The following is a 24,745-nucleotide window of genomic DNA, read 5'->3' on the forward strand; positions in this document are numbered from 1 at the left end:
TAGTTTCAAATCGGATCTGTCATATATGAAAAAAGTATCTCTAGTCTTTTTTAAGTACTTGAGAATATTTTTCACACCTTTTCAATAATCCTCTCCTAGATCTATCTGAAATCTACTCATAATGTCTAAAGCATAAGCAATATCAAGTCTAATACATAGCATAGCATACATAATCGATCCCATAACCAAAGCATAAGAAATAGAATTTATTCTCTTTCTCTCTTCAGGTGTCTTAGGAGATATTTTCTTAGAGAGATGTATGTCATGACTCATGGATAAGTAACCTCTCTTACACCCATCTATATTGAACCTCTTCAATACCAAATCTATGTACCCTGGCTAGTACAAGTCTAGGATCCTTTTAGATCTATCTTTATAGATCTTAATACCAAGTATATAGGATGCTTCACCCAAGTCTTTCATGAAAATTTTTGTGATAGCCAAGTTTTGATCGATTGCAATATAAGCATATCATTCCCAATGAGCAGTATATCATCTGTATACAAAATTGAAAAGATAATGGCACTCCCACTTATCTTCTTGTTCATACATGGTTCATCCATATTTTTGATAAAATCAAATAATTTAACTGTCTCATCAAAATGGATGTTCCAACTTCTCAATGCCTACTTTAATCTATAAATGAATTTTTTTAGCTTGCATACTTGATTTGTCCTTCTATTAGAGATAAATTCCTCTGGCTAAGTCATGTAGACTTCTTCCTCAAGATTTTTATTGAAGAAAGTAGTATTGACATCTATCTATCAGATCTCATAGTCATGATATGTAGCTATAGCAAGCATAATCCGAATATACTTGAGCATGACTACTGGTGAAAAGATTTCCTCACGGTCAATACTTTGCCTTTGTTTGAAACCTTTCATCACTAGCCTGGCATTGTAGGTCTCTACCCAACCATATGCTCCAATCTTCTGCTTGAAGACACATTTGTAATCTATTGGGGTCACACCCTCAACCACATCAACCAAAGTCCAGACTTAGTGGGTATACATAATCCATTTCAAATTTGATGGCTTCAAGCTATTTGTCAAAGTCACTATTCTTGACTGCTTTCGAATAGGTCGTATGATCATCATTCTCAATGATGTGTAGCACATTGTTATCCTCAATGATAAATCCATACTTGAGTGGTACATTACGCACTCTATTTGATCTTTAGAGAGGAGGTGTATGTAGTGGTTGTGCTTCATCAATGGGTACTTCTAGTTGAAAATTAACTTATGAACTATCTACATATTGTTTTGGGATAGATTGTAGGTCTTGAGCATCTTCAAGTTCAACTGTCCTCCCGCTACCCTCTTCTTGGATAAACTCTTTTTCAAAAAAATAGCATGCCTGCTGACAAAAATCTTTTATTGAGTAGGATAGTAAAAGTAGTATCCTATACTCTCCTTAGCATAATTTACAAATCTGCACTTATCTGATCAACACTAAGCTTATGTCCTTCAGTATTTTTGAGATAAGCAGGGCAGCCCCATATCTTCAGATATTTAAGACTCAGCCTCTCTTCTTTTCATATCTCATATAGAGTACTAGTAATAGATTTAGTTAGTACTTTGTCTAATATATATGCTACGGTCTGAAAAGCATATCCTTAGAAGAAGACCAAAAGATCTGTGAAGCACATCATGGACCACACCATATCTAACAAAGTACGATTTTTTCTTTTTATAATATTATTTAATTATAGAGTATAAGAAGGAGTCTATTCAGAGAGAATTTTATTATCTCTAAGATGATTAAAAAAACTCACTTATTACGTATTCTCTTCCTCGATCAAATCGAAGAGCTTTAATACTCTTACTAATTTATTTCTCAATCATTCTTTAGTACTTCTTAAATTTATCAAAGACTTTAGATTTATTTTTTATTAAATATATATATCCAAACTTTGATAAATAATCAGTAAATATGATAAAGTAGGAATATCCATATCTAGCTTAAGTTGTCATTGGGCCACAAATATCTGTATGTACTAGGCCCAACAAGTCACTCGCTCTTTCTTCATATCCAGTAAATAGAGTCTTGATCATCTTATCTATGAGATAAGATTCATAAGTTCCATAAGATTCATAATCATAAAGATTAAAGAACTTTTCTTTGTGTAACTTATTAATCCTTGACTCATTAATATTACCAAATTGGCAGTGCCAGAGATATGTGATATTTATATCTTCTCTCTTTTTTTTCTTCATTTAATCAATATGAAAGAACATCATTATTAAGTGATAAGAATAAAAGATCATTATCTATAAAAATATTGCCATAAAATTCATTAGAATGATAAATAAAGCAATCTTTATATTTTTCTCTTATTTCAAAATCATATTCTAATAATATTGAAACTGAAATAATATTTCTAACAATATTTGGCATTAGTATAAGTCTTTTAATTCCAAAATCTTGCTCCAAGGCAATTTCGACAAAAAGGTTACTATGGCTTCGAACTAGATGGACTCTCCACTAGCACCGAAGAGTATGAAGTCATACTCATTCAATTTTCTTATTCCCTACAATTTCTGCAACGATTTGCATAGGTGTAAACCACAAGTGGTATCTAATATCTAAAAATCTGAAGTTGAAGTACTTAATAATAAATTTATTTATATTTTATATAAATTTTTAGCAATATTTGCTTCCTTTTGCTTCAAACTCGCAAGATAATGCTTACAGTTCCTATTTCAATACCCATTCTTCTTGTAGTAGAAATAAGTATCTTTGACAGAGACACTCTTTACCTTTTTATTGGAGATATTAGCCTTGGGATTCATCTTTTTCTTTTTATTTGAACCCTTATGGCCTGTCTTCTTTTTGGAGATCTTATCTACAAGTAGAATAGGTACCTTTTCACTTTTGAAATGATTTTTATTTGTCTTCAATATATTCAATAGCTCTGGCAGGCTTGTGTTCAGTTTGTTCATGTAATAATTAATGACAAACTGAGAGAAGAATTTAGAGAATGATTGCAAAATCAAATTCTGACTCAACTTATCATCCATAGCAAAATCCAATTGACGTAATCGAGTGATCAGACCAATTATCTTAAGCATATGGGTCAGTACGGATATGCCTTCACTCATCTTGGCACTGAATAACTACTTAAACATCTCATATCTAGCAATTCTACTTTGTTTTCCATACAACTCTTTTAAATTAAATAGTATGGAATGAATATATTACCTCTGTAGCTCATTGCTCATAGAGGCCAACACAATATATTTGACAGTCACACTGTTATCATGTCACATCTTGTATGTGACTCTATCCTCTTCGATAGCATCTTCTCTGATCGATTCAGGAGCAGAAGTATGTAGAATATAGAAGACTTTCTCCTATATGAGAATAATTCTCAAATTTCTCAATCAGTCTACATAATTAAGTTCGATCAACTTATTAGCAGCAAAAATGCCACGCAGTGAAAGTGAGGATGCCATTATTCAGTTAATTAATCTACAAATATAAGAACAAAATATAAGTAGACTACTCACAATGATATGCACAACAAAATTAGATCTTTTATTTAATTGTGTCTTCTATTTATTTAGCGAATTTTATAGCCCTCAAGTATGAAAACGAGAGACCCCATCTTATTTTTAAGTAGGCTTGAGATCCCAATTTCTCACAAATATCTTGTGGAAAGCACAACAAGCATTTATGAGTTCAAAAATAGATAACTCTTATCAATTACATCTCATACAATTTTTAATATTTTTTTTGCCTCTAAAACACTTATAGTCTTGTGAATAGCACAACAAACTATAATATTTTAGTTAAGTTAGACCCCTTATTCCTATATAGTTATACTTGAACAATACTGCTCTTGTGGATAGCACAATAAGATAATACTATTCAAATATGCCATAAACATCATTATGTACTTAGTCAATATCATATCAATTTTTATAGCAAGTCTTATGGATAGCACCAACAAACTCACTACAGATTTTGACATACTCTATTGACTTAACATGAAGGAAAGCATAGATAGTATTCTTAACACTTCGTCATTATAACTTAATATAATTTTTTTTAATTCGAGGGTCTTTTTGGTCTCAAGCACATTCTAACATATATATTAATAAGCAATATGCTCTAACAATCGTCAAGCAATAATAATTATGTAATTCAAATTGTAATATCATTCATATGTTAATGCCTAATTCATAACCCCTAGGATTGTATAGGGTATATTCATGGTTTTGGTCCAACTCTTAAGCCAAATTGCATAGGACTATGATTTGGACTCAACTCTTAGTCCAATCATATGTTAATATTTGACTTGAGTTAATATTTTGAATCTTTATCTCATTAGAATTATTTCTGATTCAAACTCTAATCCAATTAGGTTTGACCAATTAACGATTGACCTAAAGTCCAAAACATCCTAATTAATTGATTATAGCATCTATCTACCATGAATCAATTTATAGCATGAATAAAAATTTCAAAAAATAATAATTTCTAAATTTAGCAAATGAAATTATAGCTGAACACGAATCATAGACAAAAATTTTATTTTTTTTTTAAGAATTGATGCATATAACCAATTAATCAACATGGCATCATATGAATTGGATCTAATCTATATTACAATAATAGGATGTTGTCTGATTGAATCTAACAAAGATGGCTCTGATACCACTATTGGATTTCAATTGCGCAATAAAATATAATTTTCAAAAAAAAAAATTAATGTGCTTTTAACTCTTAAGAACAAGCAAACTGAAATTCAATCCCAGGTAAATCTCACTGATTTCAATCAAACATAAATGCATAATATTTAGGTAAGAATTATACCTTCAAGCGGAAGATACTTTGATACAAGTATGATCTTCACAAGACACCCATACGGATGTCCTCCAATGATAGTGCACACATGATCAATCATGGACCTTTCCAATTTACTGATATACTAAGACTGCTTCGTAAGAATTCAACCATCATTTTTTCTTAAAGATGAAGCACACAGTAACTTAATAATTTACAAATCTCCATAAAGATTACGCCTGAAATCTTTTCTCAAAAGATTAGTACATCTTTTCTAATTCAGATATTCAACTTTTGGATATTTCAATCTCTTAGAAAGGTAGACAGTCTACTTTTGTAATTTCTTTCCTCTCTTTTTTTCCTCTTATTTTTCCTCCTTTCTTTTTTTTGCTTTTCTAATTTTTTTTCTTTTTTTTCCTCTTCAACTCACATGCCCAAAACCTCCTCCACTTGCACGCTAATCCCTTGGGAGTGCTCCCTTTTTATAAGATAAGAAAGGGCATGGAACACTTTCTTTGGCGCTGCGATTCTCATGCGGGGCCAAACTCTTTGGCTTCTGCATGAAATAAATGGAACGAATGGTATCCTTGGGATGTGAAAGAGTTGTAAAGCAGGACTCTTCCTTTCTATGCACAACACCCAAGGTGCCATCAGATATGGCGCAAGGAATAAATGGCATAAAATTTTAAGAGTAATGCAAAAGGACACTTCTTTCTGGGTGCAAGAAATAAGGTGGCATTTGGATATATAGCATGGGATGGCGTGGAGAAGATTGGCTTCACATGAAACTCTTTCATGTAAAGAGGTTTGGGCGCCTAGGAGACCTTGGGTGTGAACCCTTTTAGATTAGGTCAAAGCTTCAGGTTCTAGGTGAGCTCAAATAACTTTGGGCTAAGCTTGGTTAGAAACTTGGGTTAATTCATGTGCTAGCATGTCAATTAAACCCATAGAATTTCTAATAAATCTAATTAGATTAATCTATGATCATATTTTTAAGTGTGTGACCCATTTGGTTCTACATCTAGCCAGCAACACATTCAGGCTCAGGACCAAATTAACTCAATTAGAAATAGGTCAATCCAAATGTACCAATTAATTAGAACTCCTTCTAATTGATTGTCAAATTAAACTCTTTATTTCTTGCGAGTCCACAAGTCAAGATTGATATCTAGCAATATGTCATGACTATCTAAAAAAATAAAATTTTGATAGAAATACCAAAAGTATCCTTCAGTGTCGAGTTACCGTGCAATTCAATCCTTCGATCATACAACATCTTAGATAAGCTATAGGTATGGAATCATGTCAAGTCCAAATACTTATCTATATGTATCTGGATCTAGAGATAATGACTCGATGATGATACATTAGAAACTCTTTCTAATTATCATCCTGCTTATTTGGCCAAAGATTTCTTGAGTTATTATCCTATGAGATCACATAGGATATTCTCTCCCCTTATTAAGAATGATCAATTCTTTGTTGACCACTCACAACTTTCATACACATTTTATCATGTCCAGAATATCTCACACAAGCCTTAAAGAATCATGCTAGGATATGAACTAAAATATAGATTCATATACACAAGATACCATGATGATCTTAGATCTAAAAATTACTTGTACTACTCCCACTAGAGAATAATCAATTTACATGCATATAAGGCTCCATCAAATGTTCTCTTATTAAGTCAATTTAGTGAACTTATTCTCCAATGAGCATCCACATTCTTGTATTAGTATCACTACATAAGTGATTGTGAGATCAACCATCTTCTTCATGAAGTATATATATGATGTGCTAGTTTTACTAGTATCATTGATCTTCGAATCAATGATCCTACAACTGAAAATATTTTAGATGAGGACTATCAAAGATTTAGGTCTCAATGATATGATCTCATCATGGCCCTAAAATCATTGTCCTAATTTATGGGGTTTATTATAATCTTAAATAAATATTAAAATGCAGAATATAATGAAACAAAATATCTAATTTTATTAATAATTAATATCAAATACATGAGTTAGAAAGATAGAATATAAAAAATATCCCATCGTATCATATATGCGATTGATTTGTAAGGCACTACTCTTTCAATCAACTTCATAGTTCAGATTGTTCCATCTTACGTACTTCCCTCTAAATCAAGCTCGCCTCCAAACTCGCCTGCGTCTTTCTCCGGCATAGCTGCTCTGCCACGCATAGTGTCTCTTAGCAGTCATTGGGTTTTTTGCACTGTACTTGCTCACTACCAAGCTTTTGAAGTTGTATCCGTCCATTCGTCTGTTTCGGACAAGTCACCTGTATGCAGTTGGAATTCAATTTAATGATATTCTTTGAGCTCACTGAGAAAATATGAAAGGAAGGCACTAAGTCCCATATCTATTACAGTTATTAATATCTTGTAGTTGCATTGGATTTTAGTTATTTACCTGTTTTTTTGTTCCTTCTTGATAGCTTTTCTTTTCTTTTCTTTTCTTTTTGGTAATTCATATACTGTGATATAGCCTGTCAATGAAGTCTTTTATCTCTTATCTAAACTCGCTTGGTCTTGAATCATTTAGAACCCGAACCTTGTGTTAGTACTGATTACACATTCAAGGGGTGTAGTATATCTAGAAATGATTTAATAGAAGCCAATGCATACCTGCTCCTTTATATTGTATTCCTGCTCCTTGACCTCCTCAGTATTGCCAGGAACAATGAGTTTAATTAACACCTGGATTTCAACTCAGTCTTGTTAAGGTTCAATTAGTTTAATTATCACAGAACCATATGCAGAAAATTCGCATATGCTTTCATGATCTTGTTGATATCGACATAGGCTGTCAGTCTACATAAGCTCGTACTTTGATAGAACTTACTCCGATTGGAATTACCTTCATGCTTGATCCAAACACAGGTTTGGTAGAATATTGTATCTGATTGAAGATGCCTTTATGATCAACTCAACCAGACTCACCATTGCTGAATATGTTCGTTTCAGCATAACAAGAAGTTATGATGCGTTCATTTCAACATAATTAGAAGTAATCGAAGCAGATTTATCCATTTACCAGCATTTGAAGCACTCAATGTCTTCTTTTGGATTGTGATCCGTTCATTTGATTTGCCTTCTTTTAAGTGCGTGCAGAGAGGTAGCTGGCGGAACTGGAAGTAACTAGGGTGGCTCTCATGCCGTATATCCCTTAGCCTGGCCTACTTAAACACGCTCATTCCTGGTCTCGGATTTTCCAAAAGACCTGCAAGTGTTCGTTTCAGCATAACAAGAAGTTATGATGCGTTCATTTCAACATAATTAGAAGTAATCGAAGCAGATTTATCCATTTACCAGCATTTGAAGCACTCAATGTCTTCTTTTGGATTGTGCTCCATTCATTTGATTTGCCTTCTTTTAAGTGGGTGCAGAGAGGTAGCTAGCGGAACTGGAAGCAACTAGGGTGGCTCTCATGCCGAATATCCCCTAGCCTGGCCTACTTAAACAGACTCATTCCTGGTCTCGGATTTTCCAAAAGACCTGCCATCAGGATTCGCACCTGTAACTTGTCATGCCAATCCTTCAAAAAACTTATCACGTCATTCCTGTTATTTAAATTCTATAAACACAGTTGACGTGTAGATCATGAACTACAAATGTTACAGATAATCATTGCCTTCATTCTAATCAGAACTTAAGTACGATACTACTGAAAACCATTTGATGCCTCTTTAGAATGCTAGTGCTTCTCAAAGTTAGCATCTACACAAGAAATTGAGCTCTCAATCAGTCGGCTTTTCGGTTTGTAAAGCCATTTCAACCATCAAATCAAAGTTTGTAAACCAGCTATTATTTCAAAATTTCCAGATTAACAAGATGGTTGCATTTGCACAAGTTCATTCCAAAGAAATTTGAATAAATGGGAGCTCATCATACAGAGAATGAAGAATATCCGAGCTAATAGGGATCAAATCCCAATAAAAAAACCCACTTCGGCCCCTGTTTCCAACCCAATAGAACACCTAAACGATCCATTTTACACCCATCATTGACACATCTCAAACTGGAAGGGACTATCATTCTCCCAGCCAGAATACATGCACACCGGCAAAAAAACTAGCTAATTTTGAAGATGGAAAGCTCGTATATCATAATGACTACCTACCTAGAGGCTGTAGCATTTGCCTTGCTTGGTTTACTTCTTATTTGAGGATCTTTGGTCGGCTTTGAAGCTCCATCAATAGCAATATTCCCCAAGCCCACTGCCATTTCCTCCCTTTCATCTTTCTCCTTCCTCTGCTTCTCGGAAATGCCATCATCCGATGGCTTTCTTTGATCAGCAGGTGGCAAGCATGGCTCACGCTGTAAAGGTCCTGCATCAATCCATGGGTGCTGAAGCAATTGGGCAGCTGTGGGCCGCTTTTCTGGTACGAAGTCAAGTATAGGGACAAGGAAGTCAGCCATTTCGTTTGCATCTCGTTCATTGAAATCATACTTCTCGATGAGCACTTTGTGGAGGGGCCAAAACTTCAGGCGGCGGATGTGCCTCAAGTCCCCATACCTGTTAAAGAACTCACGAGAGTATCGGCCACCCAAGGCAATCTAGCAACAAGCATTGAGTGAATATTGGAACCAAAGAACTTTCAGAGACGAACTTAAGTTGGGGGGAGATGGCTTTACCTTGCGTGGCATCATACCTAGTAGTTCCATCATCAGTGCCAAGTGATCCTGCAAATTACAAGTAACGGATAAACAATTATAGCTCAAGTATTAGCAGCAAAGATTTCTCCCTTATTACAACATCAGAGCAGTCAATCTAGATCATCCTAATCACAGCAGTGTCAGAAAACCTAGAAGAATGGAGATGACATATCCATGTATTAGTAAAAAGCTGGTCCACCCAGTGTAAAAAGCAGCAAAAATATACCTCTTAATTTAGGAGAAGGTTATTTCTATTAGACCTGTGCATAAGATGACACAGTCATCCAACTCATAGAATTCCGTATATGGCAATGCAAGATGGAGCAATTTGCAGAATTTGTTGCTATGTATGCTCAGGGTAGCACCTTATCTGCTCCTCTCTAAGGGGCTTTGATGCTTTGTATACTTCAAGCGTAACTTGGAATGTCAGGACTCAGGTTTGCCCAGCAGACAAAGCAGCAAAAAACAAACCTCTTAATTTAGGGGAAGGTTATTTCCACTAACTTGTGCATAAGAATATGCACTCATCCAACTGAAGGAACTGTCACATAGGGATGTGCTTGCAGGCAACATTGATGCAGGATGGTAGAATGAGTGTCTGCACAGAAATTTCTATGATTCTATAATGACATGAATCTAGCATAGAAATTCCTATGCTGACATCACAAGATGGAGCAATTTGCAGAATTTGTTGTTATGTATGCTCAGGGGAGCACCTTATCTGCTCCTCTCTAGGGGGCTTTGATGCTTTGTATACTTCAAGCGTAACTTGGAATGTCAGGACTCAGGTTTGCCCAGCAGACAAAGCAGCAAAAACAAACCTCTTAATTTAGGGGAAGGTTATTTCTACTGAATCTGTGCATAAGAATATGCACTCATCCAACCGAAGGAATTGTCACATGGGGATGTGCTTGCAGGCAACATTGATGCAGGACGGTAGAATGAGTGTCTGCACAGGAATTTCTATGATTCTATAATGACATGAAACTAGCATAGAAATTCCTATACTGGCATCACAAGATGGAACAATTTGCAGAATTTGTTGTTATGCATGCTCAGGGGAGAGCACCTTATCTGCTCCTCTCTTGGGGGCTTTGTATACTTCATGCGCAACTTGGAATGTCAGGTTTGCCCAGTGCACAAAGCACTAAAAACATACCTCCTAATTTAGGAGAAGGTTAATTCTGTTAAACCAGTGCATAAGAACTTGCAGTCATCCAACTCAAGGAATTGTGTGCATGCGGATGTGCTCACAGGCAATATTGATGCAGGACAGTCGAATGAGTGTCTGCACAGAAATTTCTATAATGGCATGAACCTAGCATAAAAATTTCTATGCTGGCACCACAAGATGGAAATTTGCTGTTGTTTGTGCCCAGAGGACCAGCTTATCAGCTCCTTTCCTGGGGGCCTTGTATACTCCATGCATAACTTGGAATGTCCGGCATGGATTCTATTCTGATCTGGATGTGCTGCAAATTTTGTTTGCAAGCCCAAGCCCAAACAATTATGCAATACAAAAGGCATGTTTAATGAACCTGCTTCATATCAGGTTTGGAGTTTGGAGTTTGGAGGCACATATTGAAGTTTATGAAGCCCGGTAAATATCAGGTTCGTAGTTCGGACATCCTACCATAAGAGTAGATATCTAATACGCACTGGAAATACAAAGAACACAATGCAACACCTTCTTCCTAAATAAATCATATAGAAGATCAAAACGTCAAAAAACCAACATTAGCAGCCACTGGTTTATCTATTGCAAGCAAGGTTCGCCAGACCATGCTGAACTGGTTGGTTCCGGGTGTCCCGAACCAAACCAATTGAGGACCGAAAGGGTTCAGCCAGTAAACTCGAGATGCCCTAATTTAGGCTATTAAACCCCTACCTCACACTATTGAAGTTAAGGCCTCAGTTCACACTTATTAAACAGCCCTAGCCCTTCACATGCCTGCTCAAGATGATTCTTCCACCTCCGCTCACAATTTTGAGAGAGAGTCTCCTCCCCACTGCTTGCAAACACCACCAACCCTACTCCCTAACGGCCACTTGCGATGGTACCTCTGCTTCTCCGGCAAGTCCTCCCCCTCTTGCTATTTCCCTCACTCCCTCCCTCTCCCCTTCTCTCTCGCTCCAAGGGTTAGGGTTAGGGTTTCCCTTGGCCCTACCTCTAGTAGTGATTCAGCTAACCTTGTTGACCAGTGGAAAATATGGCAACCATCTAGATTGGTCAAAAAAATCAAAAATAAATATTTATTATTTACATTAAGTGAATACTGTACAAACTACTGACATAGCAAGTGTCAAAGTGAACAATTAATTGCCATTGCTAGCTCAAGAAAATTTGTTCGAATCACTTTTATAATCACTCAAGCAAACTAATCCAGCTAGGGCATCTCTGCGGAGCATTCACCTTACATACAGTCCCTAGTGAGCAACTGGGTGATAACATGTGGATTGAACTCTAACAAAAAAATAGTGGGTGACGAGGTAACAATAACCCTCAACCATAAAGAGAAAGATAACATAAGGAGGAGATAAATGCACTTCAGAAAGGTAAAGCAAATGGTCCGGCAAAAGCAGTATCAGCATGAAGCAAGACTTTAGTTCAGTCATAAAAACAACTATATAAGCATAGGCAAGATAGGGAACAATAGATATTGTAACCATCATCCTGGAGCTCTATCACTTTTTTACATTGTTTTGAAAACCAGACCAGACGACAAGTCAATACCTTAGCCGGTTCATGATCGAACCAATTCAACCGACCTGTCCAATAGGTGTCATCTGCATGACAAATTACTGATGTCATAAATATTTTTTATTTTCAAAAAGTGTGAAAATATGGGAAAAATAAAAAAAAGAAAAAAAATCCATAAAAAAACAAAATTATCCCCTATATATATATATATATATATATATATATATATATATATATATATATATGTATATTTCATCTACACGACAATGATATCTCTGAAGACGATTTCATCTACCCAACCAACAATCACGAGTACGTCAATTGAGTGTCTCCACCCAACAACCTATTCAAGCTCTCAAGACACCATTGCCTCCTCCTCCAGCCCCAAAAGCCTCTAGAAGTCCCTAACTCTGTCCACCACAACTCCGACTACTCTCTCATCAGGAGAAACAAGACATTGTGGAGCTCTCTCAATCTCAATGAGTATAAGGTCTACAAGACTGACCTCACCACCGAGACCATCCTCAAGGCCACTAACATGACCATCCAGACTAACAAGAAGAGGCAAAAGCAGCGCACCATTGTTGACCGGGCCAAGGAGGAGAACCCATAATGGAGCTCAAGAGGCCCATATCTAAGAAGGGAAGGTGAGGTAGAGCAATGAGGATCTACAAATGAGGAACTGAGGGTTTTAATCGAGACAAGAATGGTTGTCAATGGTGTCCAGATATAAGCCAAACCATGTTGAAATTTAAAAAGAAATAAAGGACAAGTTAGACTAGACCGGTTGGTACAACCAGTCCATCTCGTTCTCCTTATTTTTGCTGGTCTTTATCCACTCTCGAATTCTAAACAACTCGGACTGAAGACATGTCCAAACCTTGGTCAAACCAATTGAACCAGCTGATCCGCTCTAAGTTTCAAAATATTGCTTCTTATGTTGATTGTTCCCTCTTATGCTTCTTTTCAGGGTACCTACCTAAGAAATATTATGAAAATTTTGGGTTTCTCAACTCATGCTCTAATACAAGCAAGAATTTACCCTGGTCCACCTCCTACCCAAGCTTCCATATGAGATTGATGGAACAAAGGCTAGTGTTCTTCATGCATTTAATGCATGAGATGACATAACCAAAACCACAACCTCAAATAATTTCTTTGCTAGAAAAATATATGTTCTCAAATTTCACTCAGCATCCACAAGATTGACCAAGGCCAATGACCCATTACAACATGCAACACAGGCTCTGCTAAAAGATAGCTCCAAAAAGTAGTCAACACTTTACACCAATACCTAACTGAGCATATTTTCACCCATAAATATATCACCTCCAATGCTCACTTACAATTGAATAATTCAGAACTCTAAGGGGATGTTTTGATGGCTAGACAAATGAAAACTAGTAATATGAAATATATCTTTACACATCTATATGTTAGCATATATTTGGGTAAGACATAAGAATTAATTTTGATTTATACTAGCATTTCGAGCAAAATAAACTATATGAGTAACAATACACAAAGCTATCCATGCCTCTGGATATCCCTGAACCACTCGACTCTCATAAAATATGTCAAGCCCTCCCTACCCACTCACTTCCCCTCCCCCACACCCCCCCCCCCCTCCAAAAAAAAAAAAAAAAGACACACACACAAAAACTCACTCTTGCTTTCCATCCTTACCAATAAGCTGCAAGGAAAGAAACTAGAATGAAGCACCCAAGAAACAAGATTGCTATCATCTTTTTGTCTCTTCTTTAAGAGACTCTTCTGAAAGGTTAAAATGAAAAAAAGTGGCAGGCAGTCCTTTTCCCCCCTCTATAAACACCAGCAACCACATTCTCTCTCTGACTGCATCTCTTCCCTTCCAACAATCTCATTTTCTCTAATATCCTTCAAGAATAGCGGTGATACCACAGGCTTCGCCTCACCTACATGCTTCCTCAGATCCTATCAACCCAAGAACTCTCACCACAAAAACATGCTCAGATCTCTAATGACATACTGGGATTGAACTAGATATGCACTTCATTATTGAAATACATGTGCAGAGCTAGATTTTAGGAGAACACGGAAATGTTAGGATCTTTGCTCATTTATTGAATTTCATGTCACAAATGCCAATCCATAGACCATTAAACCATTTCTCTGCCAACAAATCTATACAGCATAATGCATGGAGAGTTGGTTCTAACTATTGTAATGTTTTTTACTCTTTTTATATTATGCATGTCAAAATTCAGCAGCTAACCGGTGCGGCTCGAGCAATCGATTCAGAACACTGGCGAAATCAGAGCAAGGGAGAAGGAACGAGAGAAAGAGAGAAAGGCAAAGGAAGGAAAGAGTAGGAGAGAAAAAGACCAGCAGTGGCCCGCAGAGGCTGCCAAAGGGCCGTCGAGGCCTCCAAGACTCCACGATCCTCCACAAGATACGAGGAGAGAGAGAGATAGAAAGAGAGGGAAAGGAAGAGAAGAGGAGTAAGGGGAAGACAACAGGGAGGCCACCGGATGGCTCAAATCTGCCCCGCATCGCCATGGATTCGAAACTGGGGCATTCCCCTATTTCAATGGATTTGCTAGCAAATCCATTGCCGACTTCACTATTTATCGTATTTAAAAAAAAAAAAAGAACGCAATGAAACTGGGACATCACCCTTGTTTCGAACCCACAACAACCACAGGGCAGATTTAAACCGTTCGATGATCATGACGTCTATCCAACAGCCCTCGGACAGTGTCGCCGCCACCTTCCTCTCACTCCTCTTTTCTCCCTTCCCCTCTCTCTCTCTATGTCTCTCTGCTCTCATTTCCTCTCGCGGAGGGCTGTGAAGCCCAAGAGGCTTCCGCGGCCCTTCGGCGACCACCGCCGACCTCTCTTTCCTCCCCTCCCCCCTCTCTTTCTCTCTCTTTTTCTTCCCAGTTCATCCCTCGTTTTCATGTCAATTCAGGCCTGATACGAAGGCATACTGACTCGTACCATCGGCTGATCGACAAGGGATCCGATTTCAAGCCGATGATCCTTAATTCAGAGAGAACAAAATTTATTCAATGAAATAGTTTCGAGGTAAATCTCTTATTTCCTAATCTTCATGATCTCAAATTAAATCCCTTATTTGCTTACATATATGTTCAACATGACAAACACTTAAGATAGCTTGAAATGATTCCTGATCTTCACGGTTGCCTATTGAATAGAACAAATCGGAAATACTTATTTTTGTGTAACTTGTGATGTGCATGCTTATTTCCATAAATGATATGCACTCTAACATTCAGTGCTATGCAAACTTGCATACTAGTTAGGCAGCAAAACTGCTATTCTATGTAAAATTACAGAAAAATTCCTACCTAGTAGTTTTCTTGATGGTAACACATTTTTAGTTCTAGACATGCTTTAAAGGCAGCAGAAGTCATTGTCATTCATTTTAGAAAAACAAAATCAACCACAAGCTTACTGTAAGGCATATCCCTTCTTGATTGGGAACAGAGAATCTTCAACCACAAGGTTGATAGAGATATTAAATGTAAGTTGTTGGTTTCCAAGACTTAAAGAGAATCCAAAAATAAAAATAAAAGAGGCTGGTACTGGTCACTAAGGAGTTGCATAACACGGACATCAAGTAAAAGGGATAAATGGATCGTGGGAGACTTACGAAGTGATTGTCCAAGCAACAACATTGGTCATTCAAACCAAGGGCCTTGACTTTGACAATTATAACATATTATAAATTATACTTGAATGCTTTAATTCAAGCATGATGTAAAGCAATTAACAACTTCATATGTTGAACTTTCTTTCATTTTTTCTTTTACCATTTTATCTTAGATAAACCTATATCCATCAAAGTACATCTTACTAACCGATAGCCTTCAATTCCAAATGCTTCAATTCGAGTTATTAGAGCGCTAGAGTAGAAGCATCCATAGAAATTGAACTCCACCAATGTACTTGTAACCTCTTTTAAGAGTGCTAAAACAGAAATATTAATGGAAATTATAAAATGAATTCTTCCTATCCCTTGCCCATGTATTTACAACCTTCTTTCTATCTTCTTCATCAAGTTAACTAAAAATGGTGATTAGAGGACAGATAGCATTTTGTAAATAATATCGCATATGGACTTCCACATTAACTTTCTATGTTGCTAACGTTTCATGTTCAGTGAATATGCAGAAAATGAGTGCTGTTTATGTCAGATTTTGCATGCATAAGCTCATCTGTTTGTGCTGTTCTCATCTTTCTATCATGCTTGTTAATCTCTATATATAATGGCAAATTCTCTGAGGCCAGCCTCATGGGCCAGGTCCAGAGCATGAAGCCACACCTCTTTAATTTTCCCATTCCTCTGTATCCCATGCCCCAATCTGGGCCCCAACATGTAACCCCCTGCATATCTCCTTGCCCCAGCTCGATCCCCATAAATTATTTTTTTCAAAAGGCATGCACGCGGGACTCTAGTTTTTAATATTGTAATTGTCGTTTACATGCTGATATTAAATTCTACAAATGATGATACTTATTTTGTATTAGTGTTTGTATGTATATAGATGTGATACGTGAGTTGGGTCCAGCCTTAGAACATTTTGGTACTGCTTCTTCCTTTTCAGAAGACTCTTCCATGATAAGCTTTAATTGAAGTACCTTAGAAAGAAAAACATTTTCACCTATCCAGCATAAGGTAATGCAACATGTGAAATTATTTGCTTTAAATGTATCTGGTTTCAACAGAGTAGGTCTAATTTTAACAGACATTAATCAATCTCTCGTGAGAATAAGTTAAGAAATTAAATAAAAAAAAAAAGAAAAGAAAAAGACCATATGTTTGGTTTGTGTTGTATCCATATGAGAAGATTAAACTTAAGTTTACCTAATTCATGTGCACCTGCAATATGACTACTCTTAAGGGAGGTAACTAATATTTTTATGGGAATACAGTTGGTGCTTTCTACATGCACAAGCCAAAAACAAGATTTTCTAACTTTTCCTAAAGCTGCTTATGTGAGTAGCAAATTTTGTTGAAGATTACCAAGCACATCTGTGTCCCAAGTAGCACATTTTTACTGGAGTTGCAGGAATGCTTTTGTTAATGACAACAAACGGAACCTCATCATGTTACAATAGATTAGGTAATATATTTGCAAATTTTTTTTCTCAAGAAAATGAGAAAATTCAGGGTAAAACCATTTGACACCTAAAAAATGATTCGTGTTTAGACCCCATGCATTTGCTGCTGAAAAATCTACAGATCAACAGATTCCAAAAAAGCCAGCTATTTATAGGAAAAAAATCATTTATTTCAAAGACTGAAATAGAAAGACCAGAAAAAAGAGAACCCACCTCACATCACCGAATTTTGATTTCATCCTTGCTTCCTCCAACTAGTAGATTAGACCTCAAATTACAAATAAGTACCTTCTGGCAGATAGGCCTATTTTGGACCCTCCAACAAACAACAGACACAGTTAAACTGGTCAAGCTAGGTTCCATATACAAATTCATTGATAACTTTATATATGCTGCTATATGCAGCAACTCTACATTGCTTTACAAGTGGTACTTGTGCAAAACTACACATCTCACTGCATCATACAGATGCCTCAACAGAAAGTACTTCTGTACTTGCAAAATACAAGACAAGACAAACCCATATATCTATCTTTAAATACAGCTTTACATCTTTACCCTTAACCAACAAAGACCAACTTGCCCTCAAATTATATTCAAGATCATATAACACTTATCCCCTATCATTTGTGCATGACTCAATACAGGGATGTAAGTTACATGGCATGCTACTAAAAATCCATACGATTTGCACATAACATGCCTTGATGAGAAAGGATTCTCGGAGCAAAACTTAAAAGCAAGATCTGCTAAACTATGTTGAACCGGCCGGTTTGGTGCATACCGAACCAAACCGATCAATTACCAGCATGGTTCGAGGCATCCATTCGAAGAATAAGTACTGTCAGGCGTATGAAGGGAGAGGGAGAGGAGAGAGAGGAAGAGAGGGAGAGGGAGGGAGAGTGAGAGGGAGGAAAGGAGGGGGAGAGAGAGGGGAAGAGGAAGGGGAGATAGAGAGAAGCTAATAGAGAGAGGGCTTAGCCCTCTCGGCTCGTCAAAGGGGCTGCCACTATTTCAAAGGGGGGGGAGCTCAAATGCCATCTCCGCCCGTCGACAGTGGTTGCCCCTGTTTCATTTCGAAATAAGGAAATCCTACTTTTTTTACTGTTTTCAATTCAAAATCAGCAAAAAATTGAAATTAGGCAATGGTTTGTCGACTTCACTTTTGAAATCAGCAAAAAAAAAAGTTCTATACACTTTGAAATGGCACGATACAGGTCCGTACTATACCGTGCCAGTCACCAACTAATACAAGCCTTGGTTCCGGTTTGACAAACCTTGCTTAAAAGCTTCACACGGTATAACATTATATTAAAAAAAAAAACAAACAACAACAAAGTAACAAATAACCTGGGCTATGACCTCAAAAAATCCAACAATCCTTGTAGATCCTCCAAAACAAAAAATTAAGCCAACATGCATCAAAACATTAGTTTGTTGCACTCCTGGTCGTAAGGACTCATAGGTCTAGGACCAACCAAGTCTTGCTAAAGTATAAGATGAGACTTCTAAGGGAGGAATAATGCCTTTAGAGATTTAACATTGATGGAAAATATGACTTATTCCCTCTCTTATTCCCAGAATTATTTATTGAAAGCTTTTTCTCTTTGACTATCCTAAGCCGATAACTGCACAATGTTGACATCAGCAAAAGGATCATCTAAGGAGGTGAAAATCTTTTTTAGATCTTGAAAAACCAAGATCACTTGAAATTTTAACATGTTTCTCCTTCAAAAATGATGTGCAAATTGTCATGATTCTAAATGCTGATGAGGAATGTTCCACTTATCGATTCTATGATGACCTAAGTTTTAATTGTTGGTCTTGCAATTTCTAGGATTTTCTTATAAAACTATAAAAAGTTGATTGCATGTTCATATTATAAACTTGAATGTACAGCATTATAAACAGCACATAATTAGGATTGCTGCCTTTTACAAATCAGCAAAAGCGTAATGCGAGATTGCCACCCTTCTTCAAATAAATAGACTATTTCACCTTTCTAACCACCACAACATACAAGAAATCAATGTTTACTATTTATTCCATACATCTGGTTTTCATGAGTCATGATTCTCCATAAAAGGGGATATCAACAGCTACTCCTCAAGCAATACTAAGACATGCTGATAGCTTGAAATATTAAAAGCTTAAAAAATTTAATTAAAAATGAAAACCCTCTATAAAGGGGCTAGTGTTAACTCTAGCTATAAAACAATGCTCCTTACTTGTTCTAAAATTATCTTTAGTGTTTGGTAATTCATAACGGTGATGAATAACTACCTTCTAGGTCAAAGTTACTTCGAGGTGGCCCTATAACATGGAAAAAATTGAGACCAGAGTTGGTAGTTGGTACAAAGAAATGAGAAGCACAATAACTAAGAAGTTTTTAGCCCCTGCAGAATGCTTGTCATCATATTACATGGCCTCTAGAGCTGATCAAACACCAGGCCAGGCTCTACAATAGAAGTTAGGCCCGATGTTTGTACCCAGATATGGCCCAGCTCGAAAATCAAGCTCACATTTTTGCCCAAGCGTAGCCCAATCTTGAAGAGCCAATCCCCAACTGCCCATCAGTTCGATTTCCTCTTTCCCCCCACTGTTATAGGCTAGGTCCAATATAATTTTCATTATAATATATAATTAATTAATATAATTAACACATAAAATATATACATATATATAATGTGGGGCTGGCTGGTCGAGCCAATTTTCCCAAGCTCGGCCTGATTTTTAGATCGGACCTACTTTTTTACCTAGGCCCATCCCATGGGCCTATTTTTAGTGCCCAAGGTCACTATTATTTCGAGCTGGGCTGAGCAGGCCACCTGGCCCGTGTTCAACTCTAAGCACCTCTCTCTTAAACAATTTTCTATATTATTTCTGCGAAGCAACAAATGGAGAGAATTGTGAAAGGGAAGATGAACGAAAGGGGCAATTGCTCTATTATGATCCATTGATGCACACAAAGTCTACATATTTAGACTTATTGGTTGCCAGATCTCCCAATTTAATATTTCAAATTTTATTGGAATTAACTATTGAAAAGAAAAAAAAAACAGAGTAGCATATAGCATACTGAATGAACGTTTAGAGAACAAGTGGAGATAATCAGTCATAGGCAATTGTAGAATCCTTAATAGAATCCCTTTAGCCATGCCAAGAGAAATTTAGCAAGCGAATTAAGGTAACATCCATGTATGGTAAAAACAAGGGGCACAAAGCATATTAGAAAATACTTCCTCAAAAAAAAAAGAATAGAAATTACGATGCTGACCATGGAGTCAAGGAGAGAGAACTTTTATGGTGAACAACTTACTTAAGGAGAGGAAAAAGAAATTTCAAATTCCAGTAGACTTTTTGTTTGGAGATATAATGTCAAATTATTAAATTTCCTTGCCAAATATTTGGAAAATTAGATTTAAAAAGATAGTGATGTGAATGAGTGTTTTCACACAGCTAGTAGTCTTTTGGCAACCTAAGACCAGAGAGTGTCAGAAGGAAAATGGAAATAAATCCTATTTGACAAGATATTAATTGTAGACATATATGACTAGGAGGAAACAACCTGCAATTTCCAGTAATAGAAAAAGGGAGAACTGGAAGGATACAGAAAAACATTTCAATATATAAACCTTTCGCAGTGGTTATAACAATGAGATTCACAGACTTTCAATTTCACAAGGTAGTAAAGGATATCAAAGCGACATACAGTTTCAGATCTCACATCCTATAAAGTAAGTTATCAATGTTATAATGCATCTGAGATGAAAACAAGACACCTATTCACATGCAAATTTGTTTAGACTACAAACAAGCAAAAGAAGCAATGCAAAAAACTAAAACATGTCTCAACCATGAAATATGCATATGATGACAGAAATTTGATTTGAAACTACATGAGACAACTAAATCATGGATAAAGGCTTTTAAGTTTCCATCTTTAAGTACAAATGAATTAAATATGTCTTTTGTTTGATAAACTAGCCTTCACAACATCCGATATGTGATCCAGCTTAATAATAAACAAGTATTTTATGATAAACCATTTACTTTCCCATTTATATAAGTTTTCAGATTTTCCCATTGCCCGCTTCTGCGAAAAACAGAGAAGCAACGTTCGTTTGCTAATGAAGTTTCCCCAGAAACACTAAAAAGAGAGAGAGATAGGTTTTGTTGAATTTACACTCTCAAGATTGAATTATAAAATATTCTGAACTAGTCACAGGGTTCTGTATGATCTTGCCTCTGTTTGAAGATACCAGAAATGCATCTCATAGCAGAAAACCTTTTCAAGGCTACTTTATATTTATATATGTTCTTGATATTCCAGGAGTATAGGAAAATAAAGTTATATCGCACTTATTGGCAGGAATAATGTAGTGACAATACATGCAAAAAAGGCCACAGTTAAATTGTAGGTCGACAAAGTTTTGTTTTGGAACTTATTTTGCCTCATTATAATATGACAACCACAGGTACACGATATAGCTGCTCCTACCAAAAATTGCATGTGTCACACAATAACAGAAAATAAAGCCTAGAAGAAACTTCATTACCATTATCTACAAATATGTGTCCATATCACCATACTGCCACCACCATTTAACATAGACAATCTTGGCAACAGAAAGATAAGTTGCCTGGGTTGTTTCCGGTTTGGGTTGCACATATTATGCAATTTATTTCATAGTAGATAAAAGGGGGCAATATGAACAACAAAAATCTATTTTCATACATGTTATTCCACCATGCTTAAGAAAGATTTAACGGAACTGTGAGTACAGGCAAAGGTACTTAAGGTATCAGAATTGACAGGCAAGCAGTTTCTGAGTAGTATTGTTTAAACACCATCAAATTTTATGAGTATCTTAACAATATTGACTAGAAAAAATAAATCTTAAGGTATCAGAATTGGCAGGCAAGCAGTTTCTAGGTAGTTAATTTAAGCATCATAAAATTTCATGAGTATCGAATATGATTTAACACCATTAATTAGAAAAATAAATAAATAAAGAAGGAAAAGGAAAAACTGTAAAAGTAACAATTTCATGTCGTTTACCTCATCCCGATCGAAATTGTCCCCACTATGTGGATCAAAAAGCACATCCCCTGTCGCAAGCTCAAAGCAAATGCAGGCAAACGACCACATATCGGCAGGTGTCGAATACTTGGACCCAAGAAGCACCTCAGGGCAGCGATACTGCCTTGTCTGTATATCACTTGTGAACTGCTTATACGTCCAACAAGCATTCCCAAAGTCCACCAGCTTGCACCGTAAGTCAGCCTCCATGGCCAGCCTCTTCCTTGTGTTCCTGCTCCCCCTCCTATGTGCATGAAATGCCCCATTGTTCACTTCAACACTACCATCACCATCATCAGCAGGCGCAGATGAATCCTGTGGCCCATCAGCATTCACAGAAGCTGGGGCCACGGCACTCCCCGATGTGGCAGCAGCTGCTCGCTTTGCTTTCCGCTTGATCTTCTTCTTCTGATTCCGAGTAAGGTCCCCATTGACAGGGGCAGGAGACTCAGGTAACCGGTCCTCAGACTTGATGGCAGGGATAAAGGGAGGAATGCCAGACCGACGTGGGTCTTTGGCAGGGTCAATGCTGGATACCAGGAGAATGTTCTCAGGCTTGAGGTCAGTGTGGATGATTTGCAGATCACGGTGGAGGTAGTCAAGACCCACAAGAACATGGTGGCAGATCTCTTTCACCATGGAAAGGTGAACACCCCGGTAGTCAGTGTACTTAATGAGGGTGAGGAGGTTATCCCCGAGAAACTCAAACACCATGCACACATGGTGCCCATTAGGTCCCGAATGCTTGAAGTGATCAAGCAGCTTCACAACACACCGCTTGTCATCCGGGTCCCCCTCAGCAATCTGTTTCAGGATCTTTATTTCATCCATTGCTGCCTCCGTGTAGTGCTGCGCACTTTTCTGCACCTTCAGTGCTACATACCGCTGCAACATCCAAGCAAATCCAGATTCTTGATGCTATTTCTTCCATGTGTAACCAGCATATGAGATAGGTTTTACTTTTTCCAGGAAGAAAGATCATGTCTTTTTCAAGTAAATTAGATGCCAAATAAAAATGAGCTGCAGCCGTGAATCAGGATTGAATTTTTTTTTTTAATCCATTTCCTCAAATTCTTGGGCAAGGAAACAAATGGATTTCCTTCTTTTCATCAATTCTCGACAGTTCTTATAGAAAAGAGATAAAAGATCGAAACAAGAACAAATCTTGAAGTCATTTCTTGTTCGACGTTTCAGAAAAAAGATTTAAAACGAAAACAAAAAGGGCATTCTTTTCTTTCGGGGAAAAGATCCGATCACTAAGACTGTGGTATCAAAAAAAACAAAAAACAAAAAAAGAAGCGACGGATTCAGCCTCTACGGAAATAAACCGAGGGTTTTAGGGATCTTACGGAGTGGACGGTGTCCCAGGCGAGCCAGACGGTAGAGAAGTGGCCCCAACCGAGCTTCGACTGGACAACGTAGGCCCCCTGCTTGAAGGAATCGCCGACACGGACGGCATGATAACCACCCCGCCGGTAGTCCTCGGTGCCCTCGTCCTCCGACGTGTAATTGCTGCTCTCGCTCCGCCCGTCTTCCTCCGCCATCCGATCCGCCGCCAAGATCCGATCCAACGGCCGTCACTCTCCCTCCGAACGATCTCCCGCTTCCTCGCCGCCCTCCGTCGCCGTACTCGGGAACCAGCGCTTGCTCACTCACTCGCTCGTCCTCCCCCCCAAGCCTTTCTCTCTATCTCCTCCCACCCTCTCACGCCGTCAGAGATTAAAAAAAAGGAAATAAAGTATATAATAACAGTGAAGGGGGAATATATGGTGAACCTTACGGAGCACTTAAACTAAACTAAACCATGGGCATTCCCAGGGAGAATATCATATTCATAGCTGACGTGGCTGGACTAAAAGATTGTGCCATGGTTAATTAACAAGAATAACGGGTACACCCGACGCTGCAGTGTAAGAGACAGGATTACTAGGAAATAATGCAACGGCTGTGGTAATTTTAGATGGAGAAATCTCCGGTAGGGGTAAAAGGGAAGGAAAAAAGCCTTCTTTGCGTCGAGTGGAAGGATGAATGGGGTGATGGGGAACCATCGGGTGGCAGCGGGGAAAGGGTTGGGACAAGGTTTGGGCCACCACCACATCAAGTGCTAGGTATCTTTTCCTTTGGCTAGCACAGCTGGATACGCATGGACGGGCCAAAGGGACCATGGTTATGTTCTTTACACTAGTTTAGATGCAATTGAGGATGGTAATTGGATCGGATATAGATCGAATCGATACAGATCGGATCAAAAAATTATCAATCTGAATCTGAACTATTTATTAAATAGATCAAAAATCATATATGAATCCGATCTATTTATTAAATAGATAATCCGATTTGATACACTCAACCCATTTATTTA

General features: G+C 37.3%; 1 protein-coding gene across 12 annotated transcripts; it reads right to left on the bottom strand.

Moving 5' to 3' along the window:
• Window positions 1-6,769: 6,769 nt before the first annotated feature.
• Window positions 6,770-24,091, bottom strand: LOC105042267 (uncharacterized). Of its 12 annotated transcripts, none has more exons than XM_019849525.3 (9): window positions 23,733-24,091; window positions 22,363-23,268; window positions 9,452-9,499; window positions 8,937-9,373; window positions 8,126-8,311; window positions 7,851-8,036; window positions 7,674-7,761; window positions 7,442-7,513; window positions 6,770-7,095 (listed from the first exon to the last, which is right to left on the bottom strand). In XM_019849525.3, the coding sequence occupies exons 1-5, from the start codon at window positions 23,925-23,927 to the stop codon at window positions 8,272-8,274; spliced, it is 1,626 nt and encodes a 541-aa protein (XP_019705084.1). In that variant the 5' UTR covers window positions 23,928-24,091; the 3' UTR covers window positions 6,770-7,095; window positions 7,442-7,513; window positions 7,674-7,761; window positions 7,851-8,036; window positions 8,126-8,271. The 12 variants fall into 12 exon arrangements, with proteins under 12 accessions (XP_019705084.1, XP_029119562.1, XP_073109688.1 ...); XM_029263729.2 differs by having other exon boundaries at window positions 6,770-7,344; XM_073253587.1 differs by having other exon boundaries at window positions 6,770-7,344; window positions 7,659-7,761.
• Window positions 24,092-24,745: the final 654 nt, after the last annotated feature.

Source organism: Elaeis guineensis, chromosome 3 (genome assembly GCF_000442705.2).
Source record: "Elaeis guineensis isolate ETL-2024a chromosome 3, EG11, whole genome shotgun sequence".
Taxonomy (NCBI): domain Eukaryota; kingdom Viridiplantae; phylum Streptophyta; class Magnoliopsida; order Arecales; family Arecaceae; genus Elaeis; species Elaeis guineensis.

What these genes read in the sequence shown, in the direction of transcription:
- LOC105042267 (XM_019849526.3), bottom strand. Translation starts at nt 23,927, where the DNA reads ATGGCGGAGGAAGACGGGCGGAGCGAGAGCAGCAATTACACGTCGGAG. An exon ending in CCTGGGACACCGTCCACTCC is followed by an intron (nt 23,269 to 23,732) that starts GTAAGATCCCTA and finishes TGGATGTTGCAG; the next exon opens with CGGTATGTAGCACTGAAGGT. An exon ending in TAGGTATGATGCCACGCAAG is followed by an intron (nt 9,374 to 9,451) that starts GTAAAGCCATCT and finishes GCTTGTTGCTAG; the next exon opens with ATTGCCTTGGGTGGCCGATA.